The following is a 12,885-nucleotide window of genomic DNA, read 5'->3' as shown; positions in this document are numbered from 1 at the left end:
TTCCCAGAGCACATTTCAGCGTGGTTTGGATAATTAGATCCTCGGTAGTTCTCGATAGATTTTCACTTGTATTTTTAGCTGCATGGTTGGAATCAGACAGTTTTTATTGCCAGGTCTGACCCAGGCCTAAATCAGTGTCTTCAGACATTTTACAACCACAGTGAATCGTCTTAATAGCGAACTGTTATGTTGTGTCTTGAGTGGATGGATGTGACTCTTGGGACTCTGATGTTCTGATAAAATGTCATGATATTGACCACAGTGTTTTTTTCTCTTCCACTAGAGCTACAAGCTGGCTGTGGAACTCAAACCTGACCAATCCCAGGCCTGGATGAACATGGGAGGGATTCAGCACATCAAGGTAGAATTGTTAATCAATTTTAAAAGCTACCATACACTGCTGTGTCTTAGCTGAAAAATATTTTGAACATTAAACTCTTGGTAATCCAACTGACAAACATGTAAATACATAAACATAATCTGGTTAGCCTTGTCCAAATTTTCCATTATTACCATATTCCATGTAGCTTGTGGGTGAAAATCCTCATTGTTGTCGCTGTTGATATGCAAACTTTGCTGAAGATATTTTCTTACTGGAAGCAATGAGTTTAAATTCTGACCAAACTTCCTCATTACAAGTTTCTTGTAAAACAATGGTGAATGGTGTCAGGGGGCTGTGGGTGTGTCACTTAGCATCCAACTAGCTTAGCTGTGGTTAAGAAGGGGTTCAGCTAAAGTGGAACTTGCAGAGTTTTGAAACACAGTGGTGTGCTAAGTTCAGCCTGACTGCTGTGTCAAAATAAGTGAACACACAAGTGATTCATAAGGAACCTCTCAGAAAACAACACTTAAAGAAATTGGTTTCAGCTGTTAGAAGTCTGATTTTTCCAATTCCACTAACTACATTACTGCCTGTGGGACCTTAAACCTCTGTTAAACCAGGTGTGCAGCAGGTTTAAATTAAACCTCAGATACAGTGACCTCTAGTAGCGTTTAGGTGATTTCTACAGGACACTACAGGTGCAGGTTAAAGTTGCCCTGTGCAGTTGTTTACACCCAGTGTTACTCACCAAAACTCTGTGTATGTGCATCCTTGCAGTGTAACAAATGTGTTGAATACAAAGCCCAAGTTTAAACCAGTTGTAAACCTTAAACCATAATTAAGCTAATAACAGAGCAACAGCCCCAGGTGGTTCTGGATTGAACACATATTTGTTTGTAATGCATGTATTGTTTTGTGTGTTTGCATGTGTGTGTGTACGCAGGGAGACTATGCAGCAGCCAGGATGTACTACCAGAGAGCCCTGCTTCTCAGCCCTGGTTCCAAACTTCTGAAGGAAAACCTGGCTAAGCTGGATCGGCTGGAGAGGAGACTGACAGGGGGGGCATAGACCACAACAGTTCCCCTGGATGCTGCACCGTCCAGGGCACAAATCAAGGGAGTAGGGCACTGGCCGGCCCTCTGGTGCCCAAACACCAGCCACCAGGCTGCTGGATAAAACGGACCTGGGTACTATGACAACCTTCCTTTGTGAGAGCAGAGGAGGAAGGTGAACTTGTCAGGACTGCAGGGTGTTCGGAGACGGACTGGGTGTCCTGGAGATCGGTCAAGCCACAGTCCAGAAGCCTTTCCTAGTGTAAGCAGAAGGGACTGGCTAGTTGAAGACCACTGGGAGCTCCATGCATAGCCCAGTCTGCATCAGCTTTACTTCAACCTACACATATGCTGCAGACATTTGAGTTGAATTGATTTATTATTTAGGTTCATGTGAAGTTTTTTCTTTCTTGCACTTAAACACAGATTATAATTCAATCCTGCCTATGAGAATTATTCATGTATTCAAATTAGTGAAGTGAAAGTGTGTGCTAAAACTTGTTGATGAAGGGAACGAGTGTGGAAGTTCATTCTGGAACTTTGGGAACAGTATGTATAACAAAATCTAAGCTCAGAGGTTAATTTAACCAACTTTTCAGAGCTTTCAACCCCATCTCATGGTCTTCAACTGGGATCAAGGGGTTCATTGAGCAGGAGTCGGTGGATGGTTAAAGAAAGATCAAGGACATTCACATTTGACTGCAGAGAGGAGAGATGGGACAAAGTCATTGTTTTGCAAGTTACAAATAAGTCTCAAGTCTTGGCTATTAAGTCTGGGAAGTCAAGACATCCCCTAACATAATATGAATAAAGGTTTGAATAAAAGATTGTGACAACTGAAATTGACTTAAGGAGCTAGATTGTTTCTCCAGAGGTTTTCCACTCTGTTGGCCTTGCTAATCTACAGTTGTGCGTCTTTTACCTCACACATGGTCTTTGGCTGAGCACCTTCACCACAGCCAAGTTTCATTTTACTATTTATAATCTACAGTGTTAATATTAAAGGGTTACTGCAAATATTTTGTATTGCACTTCCATAAAGTGAAAGACTGAAAAAATGGTCAAATTGATGCAGGTGGAGATAACCTGACTTTTAGTCCCTAGCATGGGTCAAGCTTCAAAAGCAGTGGATCCTACATTTAGCATTTTTAGTGTGACCCTCCCTGCCAAGTAAGTCTCCAATGTCTCCATGCCCAGTTTGTAATGCAGGCTTTCTGTTCTAGATTTGTAGTCTCTAAGCCCAAACTGATATAACCCTGATCACATCACTATGACATCATCAGACATCATAGAGAGAGCTCCTGCAGAGCCACAGCAGACATTATACAACTACACAGTCAACCAGCCTCTGTACTTGATGTGTCAAATTAGTGGAGTGCACCTTTAAGTAACTACAAGTGACATAATCAGCCACAACAATTGTCCTTTAAATAGACAAAACCTGAATGCCTTAATGTCCCGATGTGATAATCTGCAGTATCATCTGTAATCTGTCTGCACTGCCAAATGCACCTTTCCATCCTGCTCATGCAACCCCATTGGCTGCTGTCAGATTCAAAATATACCCATTATCAGGAAAATGAAGAATAGATTCTCCACACACATTTTTGTGGCATAAATTTTGAATCTTAGGGTTTGCCTTCCAAACTTATAGGTTATGTTATGACACTTGAGCGAGCTCCAGTCACTAAAGAAGGCCATGACATACAGTTGAAAGCTCCAAAAAGCATTTAAGTGGACTTTTGGGCTTTAATTATGTTGTTATACATTAAGGGAATGGTTTGATACCAGGTTCTATTTAATCCCACTCCCTGTCGGAGTATATCAGTGAATATAACAGTGGAAGCTCTCACATTAGAATAGAAATGAAATAAGATCCATAACAACTGCTTTCTCATTTGACATAAACCATACCAAGTTTATTTGACCTCCATGTGTAGGACTGGCTGCAGTATATGACCTGATGTCACAAGCCTTCTGCGAGTATAATAAGCTAGTGTGTGTGCTCCTGTGTGAGGAGCTGAAAATCATGGCTTCATGCATACCATAACCTCTGAAGATTGCTGTTTGGTTGCTTGTTGTGGTTTTGTTGATTTTGATGTTGATTGTGAATGAATTTTGTTGTGGAATGACAATGGGATGAAAATGAAGTGACTAGTGCAATGACTGACTTGCACCAAGAAAATAAAGTATATGTTTTATTAAATGGTGTTTGGACTTGTTACTCTTAAAATGTCTATGTTTTAAGTAAAAAGATTCCACTGGACTTAAATATTTAGGTTGTTTTGTCACCAGAAAACTTTTTGACATGTTTAATTCAGCTGTATGTATTTTTTCTTTACCATTTTAAATGTGCCTTCCCAACAGGAAATTAAATAATCAAATCATTTGAAATTTGGGAGGTGTATTCTGCGAATCTCTGTAACTCAGGATTACCCATTACACCCTTATTTGCAAACATCCACAGAGATACAGGCTGATGACAAATTAAAGGAAAAAACAACATAAAGTGTCTTAGTAAGGTGTTGGGCCACCACATGCTGCCAGAACAGCTTCAATGGCCTTGGCATTGATTCTACAAGTCTCTGAACACTATTGGAGGGATGAACACCATTCTTCCAGATGATACTCCCTCATTTGGTGTTTGATCTTGGTGGTGGAGAGCGCTGTCTAACATGTCAGTCCAAAATCTCCCATAGATGTTCAATTGGGTTGAGATCTGGTGACTGTGAAGGCCATAGCATATGATTCACATCTTTTTCATACTCATCAAATCGTTCAGTGAACCCTTGTGCCCTGTGAATTGGGGCATTGTTGTCCTGGAAGAGACCACTCCCATCAGGATAGAAATGTTTCATCATAGTATGAAGGTGATGACTCAGAACAACTTTCTATTGTTTTGCAGTGACCCTCCACTCTAAGGGGAGGGGTCAAGCATTCAGACCTTTACTGGTTTTTCCTTTAATTTATCACCCATCTGTATTTACTTACATCTTCATAGAAGCAAGGAAAGCAATTTCTGGAATGGTTTCTCCCTGTTTTTGAATGTGGTGAAAACTAAGAGAATGAAAATGAAATTCCTCTAAGCTCCAAGTGAATAACACCAAAACCTGACATTTTACATAGCTTACCAAAATTTCACCAATTAAACCCATGAAACACATGAAAAGTGTTGCATAAAAGAGAGGCATCAGATGTTGCAGCTTTTTAACAATAATGTTAATTAATTACTATGATAACTATTATTTTTAGTGACTCATCTTTTGTGTATGTTGCACTGTAGAGAACGATATTTTGCTCCTGTGTGTGCCAACTGTGTACCACAGAAGTGACAATAAAGAACTTGAACTTGATTAAAAGATGGATGTATCCAATCAAAAGTAAAAGTCCCATATTTGTAGAATTGTTTGTGATTACATCATGTTTCCAATTATTCTAAAGAAAGATAATAAGATGTCTCTGTACCACAAGACTATGAGTCTACTGCAGTGGTTGCCCACCTGGGGGATTCTGAAGGGTCAAAAAAGGTGAAATTGACACACATAACAGAAAAGGTTTTCTTTTCCAATTGAGCACATTTTTTCTGACTTTTTTCTTTTTGCCTTTTGCTTTTTTTTGTGAAATACTGAAAACATTCACCTGTTCAGGGCTGTAAATCCTTAAAATGGGACAATATATGAAAGAAATATAATACTTTGGTTGAGCTATACATAACTCATGCCATAAACTGATTAAAAGAAACAGCATATTGCTTTCTTCTGAAGCATCACAAGCCAAAAAGGTTCGGAACCACTGGTCAACAGCCATGTTAGCAGCTCTCTGCATCTGTACTTGATGCTTTGAGCTAAATACCACTGTCATAATACCAACATGTTCACAGTGATGATGCTGACTAGCATGTTTAGCAGGTATAATGTTCACCATCATCAGTGTGTTAGAATACTATTTTTTTCTTTTTAGCACTAAATACAAAATACAGAATAATTTTTGGCCATAAACAAAAATAAATAAAATAAAATAAAAAAAATAATAAATAAAAATCTGACCTGATGATGGTGCTAGATGAAAAGTCATTTTGATGAATCCTCTGGAGACCATGAATGTCTGTACAAAAGGTCATGGTGAGTTATCTAATATTCATCCAGATATCTCAGTCTGGATCAAAGTGGATGACAAACATGATCATCCCCAGAGTCCAGTCACTAGTGCGGCAACAAATGTGACAACCAGGGTGATAATTGGTGTAGTCTATGTGCTGCACACATTCATCTGTGCTGCCTGTGAGGGTTTTTTTGTACTACCACAAGGATTTATCAAAGTCAGAAATCTTCAAATTCTACACATATACTGTAGGCTTTAAAGTTCTGGATAAATCTTAGAGAAATTTATAAATAACATGTATTATGAGAATCCAATCATCAGCTATTCCATTTGAAATGTCTCTGGTGGTGTTCTTCATTTGCAGGCAGCCCGGATATTAACCCATAACTCTGTGCTTCATTGTCATGCTCAACACAGTTAGCTTCAAGCACAAATATAAAATATTATTTAAATTGGAGCAATACGTGATGGTTCTGTTGTACTTGGTACTTACTCTATCCTGCTGTGTTTACATATAACTGCCTCAGATCGTAATCATGCAAACAGAAATTGGATCTGTTTCAGTATTGTGAAGGCGCTCCACAGTCCCACCCATCAGGCCTCGGGTTAATGCTTCATAGACACCCAAACAAGAGGATCACTTGAGGGCCATGGCACACGCCCAGCATTGTGAGAGAACGCCAGGCGAAGTTGACTTCCTGACAAACAGGAGCAGAGAGCGGCTGAGAGACTTTTCAGCAACAGCCTTATTTTTTAGTTTGACAACAAAACATTTAACTTTATCCCATGGGATGTTAAAAGGGTTCTGTGTTTCTTAACTTATGCGGAAATCAAATACTCCTTTAACTGCAGTGAAAGCAAGAAAATGGCCAATGTTGTAGTTTACAATAGTAAAATAAGAGACTTTCTAGTCCTAGAAAGGTTGTGTAATTAGAGCATATAGAATGAAAGCCTTAAGGAAAGATGCAAGATGAACTCATAAACAATAAAACACATCTCTGCTCAATTTGAAACACTCCAGGGTATACTACCAGTAGTGTATGCAAACTAACATTAGCAAAATTTTAGAAAAATATTGTGTTCCTAACATTATGTAACCCACATGGATTATAGGGCTACAAAACCCATGTATGTAATTCAGAGATGTAATTAGATGTTGTTCCCACAAGGGGGCGCATATATACATTGTGCGCCTGTTAGGTTGAGGGAATTACGTGACCTTTTGCTTTTTTACTGCAGCAGCACTTCCAACACAGCAAACATGTGCGAACCATGGATGTATAATAAGAGAATAAGAGGACTTTTGATCCATTGAGGTTTTATGTTTGTAAAACTTTCCTTGAGCCGAGAAAAGCGATTTAAAAATCCGTGACGTCATCACAATTTAAAGTCTATGGGCCGAGTGGGAGCTCGCGGGCGGGGCCAGCGGGGGAAACACTACTGCGCCTATTCAGTGGGCCGCACAACGCAGAAGCAAACCCGGAAGCTAGAAACTTTTTTGGCGCATGCGCCAGGTGAGCAACTACTATAGGACTGAATGGGCGCCGTTTTTAGTCTGGTATTCAGCTCTTATAGTACATCCATGGCGCGAACATGTAAACAAGAAGAACCGAGCATTTCCTGGTATGAAACACAGCAAAATAGTCATAAAAGTCAGATTAATGTCCATGTGACAATGCTAATAAGTTGCTCTTTTAATAGAGGTCCAACTGTGAGCGAGAGGGAAACAACTTCTGTCAAGTTATTAATGTTGAGAAACTCCGGTGAGTTGCCACATTGTCTGTTAGTCTGTTGTTGTTAGCCACTGTGAAGGGAAGCTGCATTTAACTTACTGTTGAGTCAAGATACTTTTCATAAAGACCAACCGGTGATTGTGAAAATGTGGTCTAATGTTTATTACGTGCTTTAGTGCAACTGTGTCATTGTAATTATAGTCTGAAAAGCTCGCCAGCTGCTAACCGCTAAGCTAATCGCTAAGCTAATCGCTAGCTCTGGCTAATGGAGCCACCGACACCGTGTCAAAACTTTAAAGGACTATTGCACTGTTTTCTAACATTAAAATCGCTATGTTTTAATGGGAATAGTGCACTTAAATGTTTTGTAATGCCATTAAATGGTAATTTAACTGATTTTGGTTGCTAGATGTACATGTTAAGTGAATCATAAAGGATAATTCAGTCTATTTTCATGATTAAGTTAACAGTAACGTTACATTAAAATGGTGCATAAAAATGTAACAATACAGCAAATAATTTAGATAATGTTAAATGTTAAAATATTAATTGTTTTGACAGAAGAGATTCAGAATAAGCAATCTGTTATTGTAAGAATACAAATGTTGATGTGACAGGGGAAATCCATTGTAAATAATTTATTGTTAAAGTTAAAAAGACATCTGTTTTAACGAAATTCATGGTAAATTTTTCATGTTAAAATTACCAGTTGTTAAAATATGGTCATTGTAGTACAAGTATATCCTTATTTGTTGGTTATATGATGTATGATATTCTGAGAGAGAAAAGAACTTAATGAGATCTCATCTAAAAGCTGTGACACACCAAACTGACATCAAAGAACTAGCAGCGACGAAAGCCAACTGTTGGGTCTTTTTCAAGTCGCCTCACGTTGGCCTGTGTCAGTTGCATTTGAACTCACTACAAAGACTACATCCGACAGCCAACTAGCACTTACGGTCTGCGCCTGCATGAACTCAAAAAGGGAAACCGGAAGACCTAGGAATCCATGAGAAACAAAGTAGCGGTTGCCTAGCATTTTCACACCACTCTCGCTCGCCACAGACGGTTTTGTAGAGCTACTAAAATGTCTGATAAGTTGCAAATGGTACTGGCATTGTCAGCCCTTGGTCTTTTGCTTGTGGAAGAAGAAAGGAAGAGGCGGAGAGGAAAAATAAGGAGAAACCGCACTAAATGGGTGAAAGCATGGATACTACAGTGACAGGCTCAAGGGGCTTTCCCGAACCTATGTCAAGAGCTGGAGACAAATGAAACCTCCGATTTCAAAAATTTCGCTCTGCTCTTTCCTGTCCAGCTTCACGTGTTGAAGGACCTTCTCAGTCCAATCATCCAGAGGCAAAACACTAACTACCGGGATTGTATCTCCGTTTTGGAACGACTGATGATTGCACTGTGCTTCTTGGCAACAGGTAGGCAAGCTAAAGGTGTCACTACACACACACACACACACACACACACACACACACATACATGTGTGTATATATATATATATATATATATATATATATATATATACATACACACACAGTACTGTGCAAAACATTTAGACACTAAAAGTAAAGTGAGAATGCTTATAAAAATATTGTTATAAATTGTTTTAATTTATTAATTAACTTCTTACAAAGTTGAGTAAACAGCAGAAATCTAAACTATATCAATATTTGCTGTGAGCAGCTTTACCTTTAAAACAGCCGCAGTTCTCCTCGGTACACCTTAACACAGTTTTTCATGGTAACTTGCAGGTAGGTCTGTAGGTAGGTCTCCATCCTGGAGAGAGAATGTTCTTCTGTGTATTTATTATTTAGGCCATCTCAGGTGCTTCTTCATGTAATCCCAGATTGACTCCATGATGTTGAGGTCAGGGTTTGAGGGGGCCATACCAAACCATGTGTTGCAGGACTCATCATTCATCTTGTTGCTGAAATAGTTGTTTATGACTCTAGCTGTATGCATGTGGTCATTGTCGTGTCATGAATACATTTGGGACGGATCAGACACCTGCCTGATGGTATTGCAAAATGGATAAGAATCTAAACATCTAGGGTGCCTAAAACTTTTGCGCAGCACTGTATGTACACACACACATATATACTTCTCAGATGTACGTTGCTTGGGTTAAGATGTACGTCGCTTTGGATAAAAGTGTGTGCTAAATGAAAAATGTAAATATGTATATTATGCTTTTGTAAGGGTGATGTCTAATTTAATGTGACGAAGAAGTGCAATAATCAGTAACATATACTGTATGTACTGTATATAAATATGTAATTTACTTGAGCTGTAAGGCGCTGGAAAAGCTTGAAAATGCACCTTGAAATGCCTGAAAGTGCATCATTTGACTTTGGAAAAGATGTAGGAACCCTGTAATATAGATAACTGAGTTATGTGCTTGTTAATATTTACAGGAGAAAGCTTTAGGAGCCTTTCTCACCAGTTCAGAGTAGGAGTATCAACAATTCGGCAATTGGTCCCTGAAACCTGCTCAGCAATCTACCAGGTTTTAAAAGAGAAATACTTGAAGGTATGTGTTATATGAGGTTTATAGTGCCGTCTGTAGGCATTTGGACAGCGACACATGGCCACATGAATACAAGTTATCAGGGGTCTGACATCATGGGTTTTACATTGTATTTTCTTGTTTTTCAGTGCTCAGACACACAATGGAAGAGTGGCAGGAAGTAGCCGATGGATTCCAGGCTCAGTGGAACTTCCCAAACTGCCTAGGTGCTTTGGATGTTAACACCCCCCCCTCAGGAACTGGATCAACATTCTACAACTACAAGCATACATTTTCCATAGTCCTAATGGCACTGGTTGACAGCAAATGTAAGTTCCTTTATGTAGATGTTGGTTGCAATGGGCGGATTTCAGATGGCAGAGTGTTTGGTGGATGCTCACTGCAGGATGCTCTGGAGAAGAGAACATCCAACATCCCTGCCCCTGCATCACTTCCTGCTTCTGACCAGCTGGCTGCTTATGCATTGTGGCAGATGAGGCATTTCCCTTGAAGGAGTACCTCATGAAGCCATATCTGAACCGCAGGCTATCTGTAGAGCAACACATCTTCAATTACAGGCTGTCACGAGCTTGCAGGGTGGTAGAAAATGCTTTTTCCTAGCAAATCATTTTTGGGTCTTTCTAACCACCATTAACATTCAAGACACTGCCAAAGTGGAGGACATTATTTTGGCTCGCTGTGCTCTGCACAACTTCCTACAGATCGAGAGCTGTGACCAATACATGGCAGGGATCGTTGACCAGGAAGGACCAAATCATGACACGGTCCGAGGAAGACAAGGCCCTGACCTACAGCAGGCTTCCCTGCCACACACAACCAATGCTACAACACAAGCCAAGCAGCACAGGGATGAACTATGCCGTTACTTCGTGTCTGATATCGGTGCAGTGCCTTTTCAGTGGGGCAAAATATAGGAAATGTGTATGCCTATCCTGTAATGGATATTGTAGTGTCTAACTGACAAGAAAACTACTTGGCTGTGGTTTCAGGTCTATGGCTGTCGTCTAAAAATACAAAATAAAGTTATTTTGCATGATACTATCTTGTCTGGAGTTCAATCTATTGAAAGTAGACTCTCTCAAAGTCATTGAAAGTACACTCTCTCAAAGTTAAAGTGTTTTATTATCAAATGTGCAGGACAATGGAACAATGAAATTCTTATAAATATAACAATCAACTGTGTGGCAAGGCATTAAAAGGAATTATTTACATCTGTTACAATTTTACAGACAAGTTTCTGATGCCAGGCTCTGGTCCACCGAATATTTGAAGAGGCAGTTGTCCACCTCGTGCTGGAAATATGGCAGTAAATGTGGGGGCAACTTCTGCATCCTGTGCTCAATGTTTTTGCATGAGGTGTGGATGGCAGCATTGTTCTCTTCCTGAGAAGCTAACTTCTCCAGGATTTGACCAATGGTGCGCATTGAGTTCGATGACTCCTCACTCACAGACTTGTCCAGCATCTTCCTGGTGCGCTTCACCCGAGGCCTAGGAGTGCTTGACAAGCTGGAGGTGCTCAGCAGTGGCTCCTCTCTGGTGAGTATAGGTGTGGTGGTGCCATCTGATGGTGACTCAGAATCAACATCAGCTGCTGAAAGTTCCTTATAAAAAATAAATTCACAATTGAGGAAGATAAAGGGAGAGTGAAACCAAGTTAATGTATGAAAGGATACATGTGAAAAGAGGGGTACAAACTAGGGCTGCTCGATTATAGCAAAAATCATAATCACGATTATTTTGGTCAATACTGAGATACAATACACTGGTTGTCTACTGCTGTTATAAACCAAAAAGAAGAAGAAGAAAAAGTTTTTTCAAACAGTGGGGCGTCCTGCCAGCCGAGGTTTCCTGTCTGTGCAGGCAAACACCACAGCACCTCCACGGACTATCACATCCAGACAGTCCCGGTGCTTCCTCCACAGGCTTCACTTCACTCAGCTGCTGGACAGGCCCACTGCTTCTTCCCACTTTAACCTGAATAACAAACCGGGGCTTGGTGCTCCAGTTGGATCCAAACGGAGAGCTGGGGTTAGCTGGGAGGCTAGCGGAGCGTTAGCTGCAGCATGACCGGAAGGAAGTACAACCAGTTAGCCTCCGCTAGCCTCCCAGCTAGCCTCGGTTTGTTATTCAGGTTAAAGTGGAAAGAAGCAGTGGGTCTGTTGGGCAGCTGAGTGAACTGGAGCCTGAGGAGGAAGCACCAGTTAGCCCCAGTTTCACTACAGGCAGATTCACTCGCTACAGGGGTGAGGAAATGAAACCAATGAATCAATATGTACAAACACTGGTGATTTCTTCCTGTGGAGCCGACATGCAATTTATTTTGGATCAGTAAATGTCAGTTGTCAGTTAGCCTGGTGAAAGCAGGTTAGCCGGCAGCTAATGTATATTTTTGTCATTTAGCAGATGTTAAATGTAAATGACAGAAGAAAGAAACAATGTTTCTTTTTACTCAACAAATAAGAGTTCAGTTACCAGATAGTTAGGTTGGAAGAGGTTTCCTTCCTTTTTGTGTGGGGCTCCAAAAACTGCAGCCGGGTCAGTATCCACTGCTGCCTGCCAGTCTTCTGTGCTCCAACACTTCCTGAGGAAGTTTCTTGTACTGGGTATACTGGGTTCGCAGAGATTCCCACCTCTTCCTGAGCTCTTTCTCTGAAAAACAAAGCCAAGTCTTAAGTATTGTGCCTAGTTAGCATGTCCATCTCATGTCTGTATGCATTTGGTAAACAGAAAGAACCTATTCATCGTGCATGAGCTAGCAAACAATTACAAACAGTTCCTGCTAAAGAGCCTAACAGCCAAAAAGAAAATCTTACCCGATATATCAAGCTTATTTTCAATCTCGCACCAGAGTTTTCTTTTCACCACTTGGTTGGCGCAACATTTTTCTGTGATGTCTTACAGAGCTGGCCTCTCCTGAATCATTGTGATCAGCTGGTCTTCAGTGTCTTCGTTCCAGATGGCCATGGCGTTGTGAAAATATTCGCAAAAGTTAAGATGAGATGCAGATCAAAAATTAGCCGTTATGTGTGTGCCCTCTTGACTTTGTCGTTTGCTTTCTTTCGTCACTTCCGTTTCTCTTCTCGTGCACTGATTCGCTAAGCTGAACAGCCAATCAGAGTGATCTCTTTCACCGACAA

At 40.4% G+C, this 12,885-nt stretch overlaps 1 protein-coding gene and 2 long non-coding RNA genes across 4 annotated transcripts in view; 2 read left to right on the top strand and 1 right to left on the bottom strand.

The window, feature by feature from the left end:
* tmtc1 (transmembrane O-mannosyltransferase targeting cadherins 1) overlaps positions 1–3,581 on the top strand; it is a 154,711-nt gene extending 151,130 nt beyond the window's left edge. The window contains exons 19-20 of the mRNA XM_042403387.1: positions 284–361; positions 1,266–3,581. Of these exons, the coding sequence (XP_042259321.1) occupies positions 284–361; positions 1,266–1,391 (204 nt within the window). The 3' untranslated portion in view covers positions 1,392–3,581. The remainder of the gene's footprint in view (positions 1–283; positions 362–1,265) is intronic.
* Positions 3,582–6,968: 3,387 nt separating this feature from the next.
* On the top strand, positions 6,969–10,786 carry LOC121891195. Of its 2 annotated transcripts, XR_006094054.1 has the most exons (5): positions 6,969–7,099; positions 7,178–7,239; positions 8,525–8,639; positions 9,636–9,751; positions 9,877–10,786. It is a non-coding gene; the product is annotated as an uncharacterized LOC121891195 (long non-coding RNA). The 2 variants fall into 2 exon arrangements; XR_006094055.1 differs by lacking the exon at positions 9,636–9,751 and having other exon boundaries at positions 6,977–7,099.
* Positions 10,787–10,851: 65 nt separating this feature from the next.
* On the bottom strand, positions 10,852–12,658 carry LOC121891196. The gene is made up of 2 exons (XR_006094056.1): positions 12,221–12,658; positions 10,852–11,349 (listed from the first exon to the last, which is right to left on the bottom strand). It is a non-coding gene; the product is annotated as an uncharacterized LOC121891196 (long non-coding RNA).
* Between the last annotated feature and the right edge of the window lie 227 nt (positions 12,659–12,885).

Source organism: Thunnus maccoyii, chromosome 23, assembly GCF_910596095.1.
Source record: "Thunnus maccoyii chromosome 23, fThuMac1.1, whole genome shotgun sequence".
NCBI classification, from domain to species: Eukaryota; Metazoa; Chordata; class Actinopteri; order Scombriformes; family Scombridae; genus Thunnus; species Thunnus maccoyii.
Note: the sequence above shows the minus strand (reverse complement) of the source record. Positions and strands in the feature narration are given on the sequence as shown.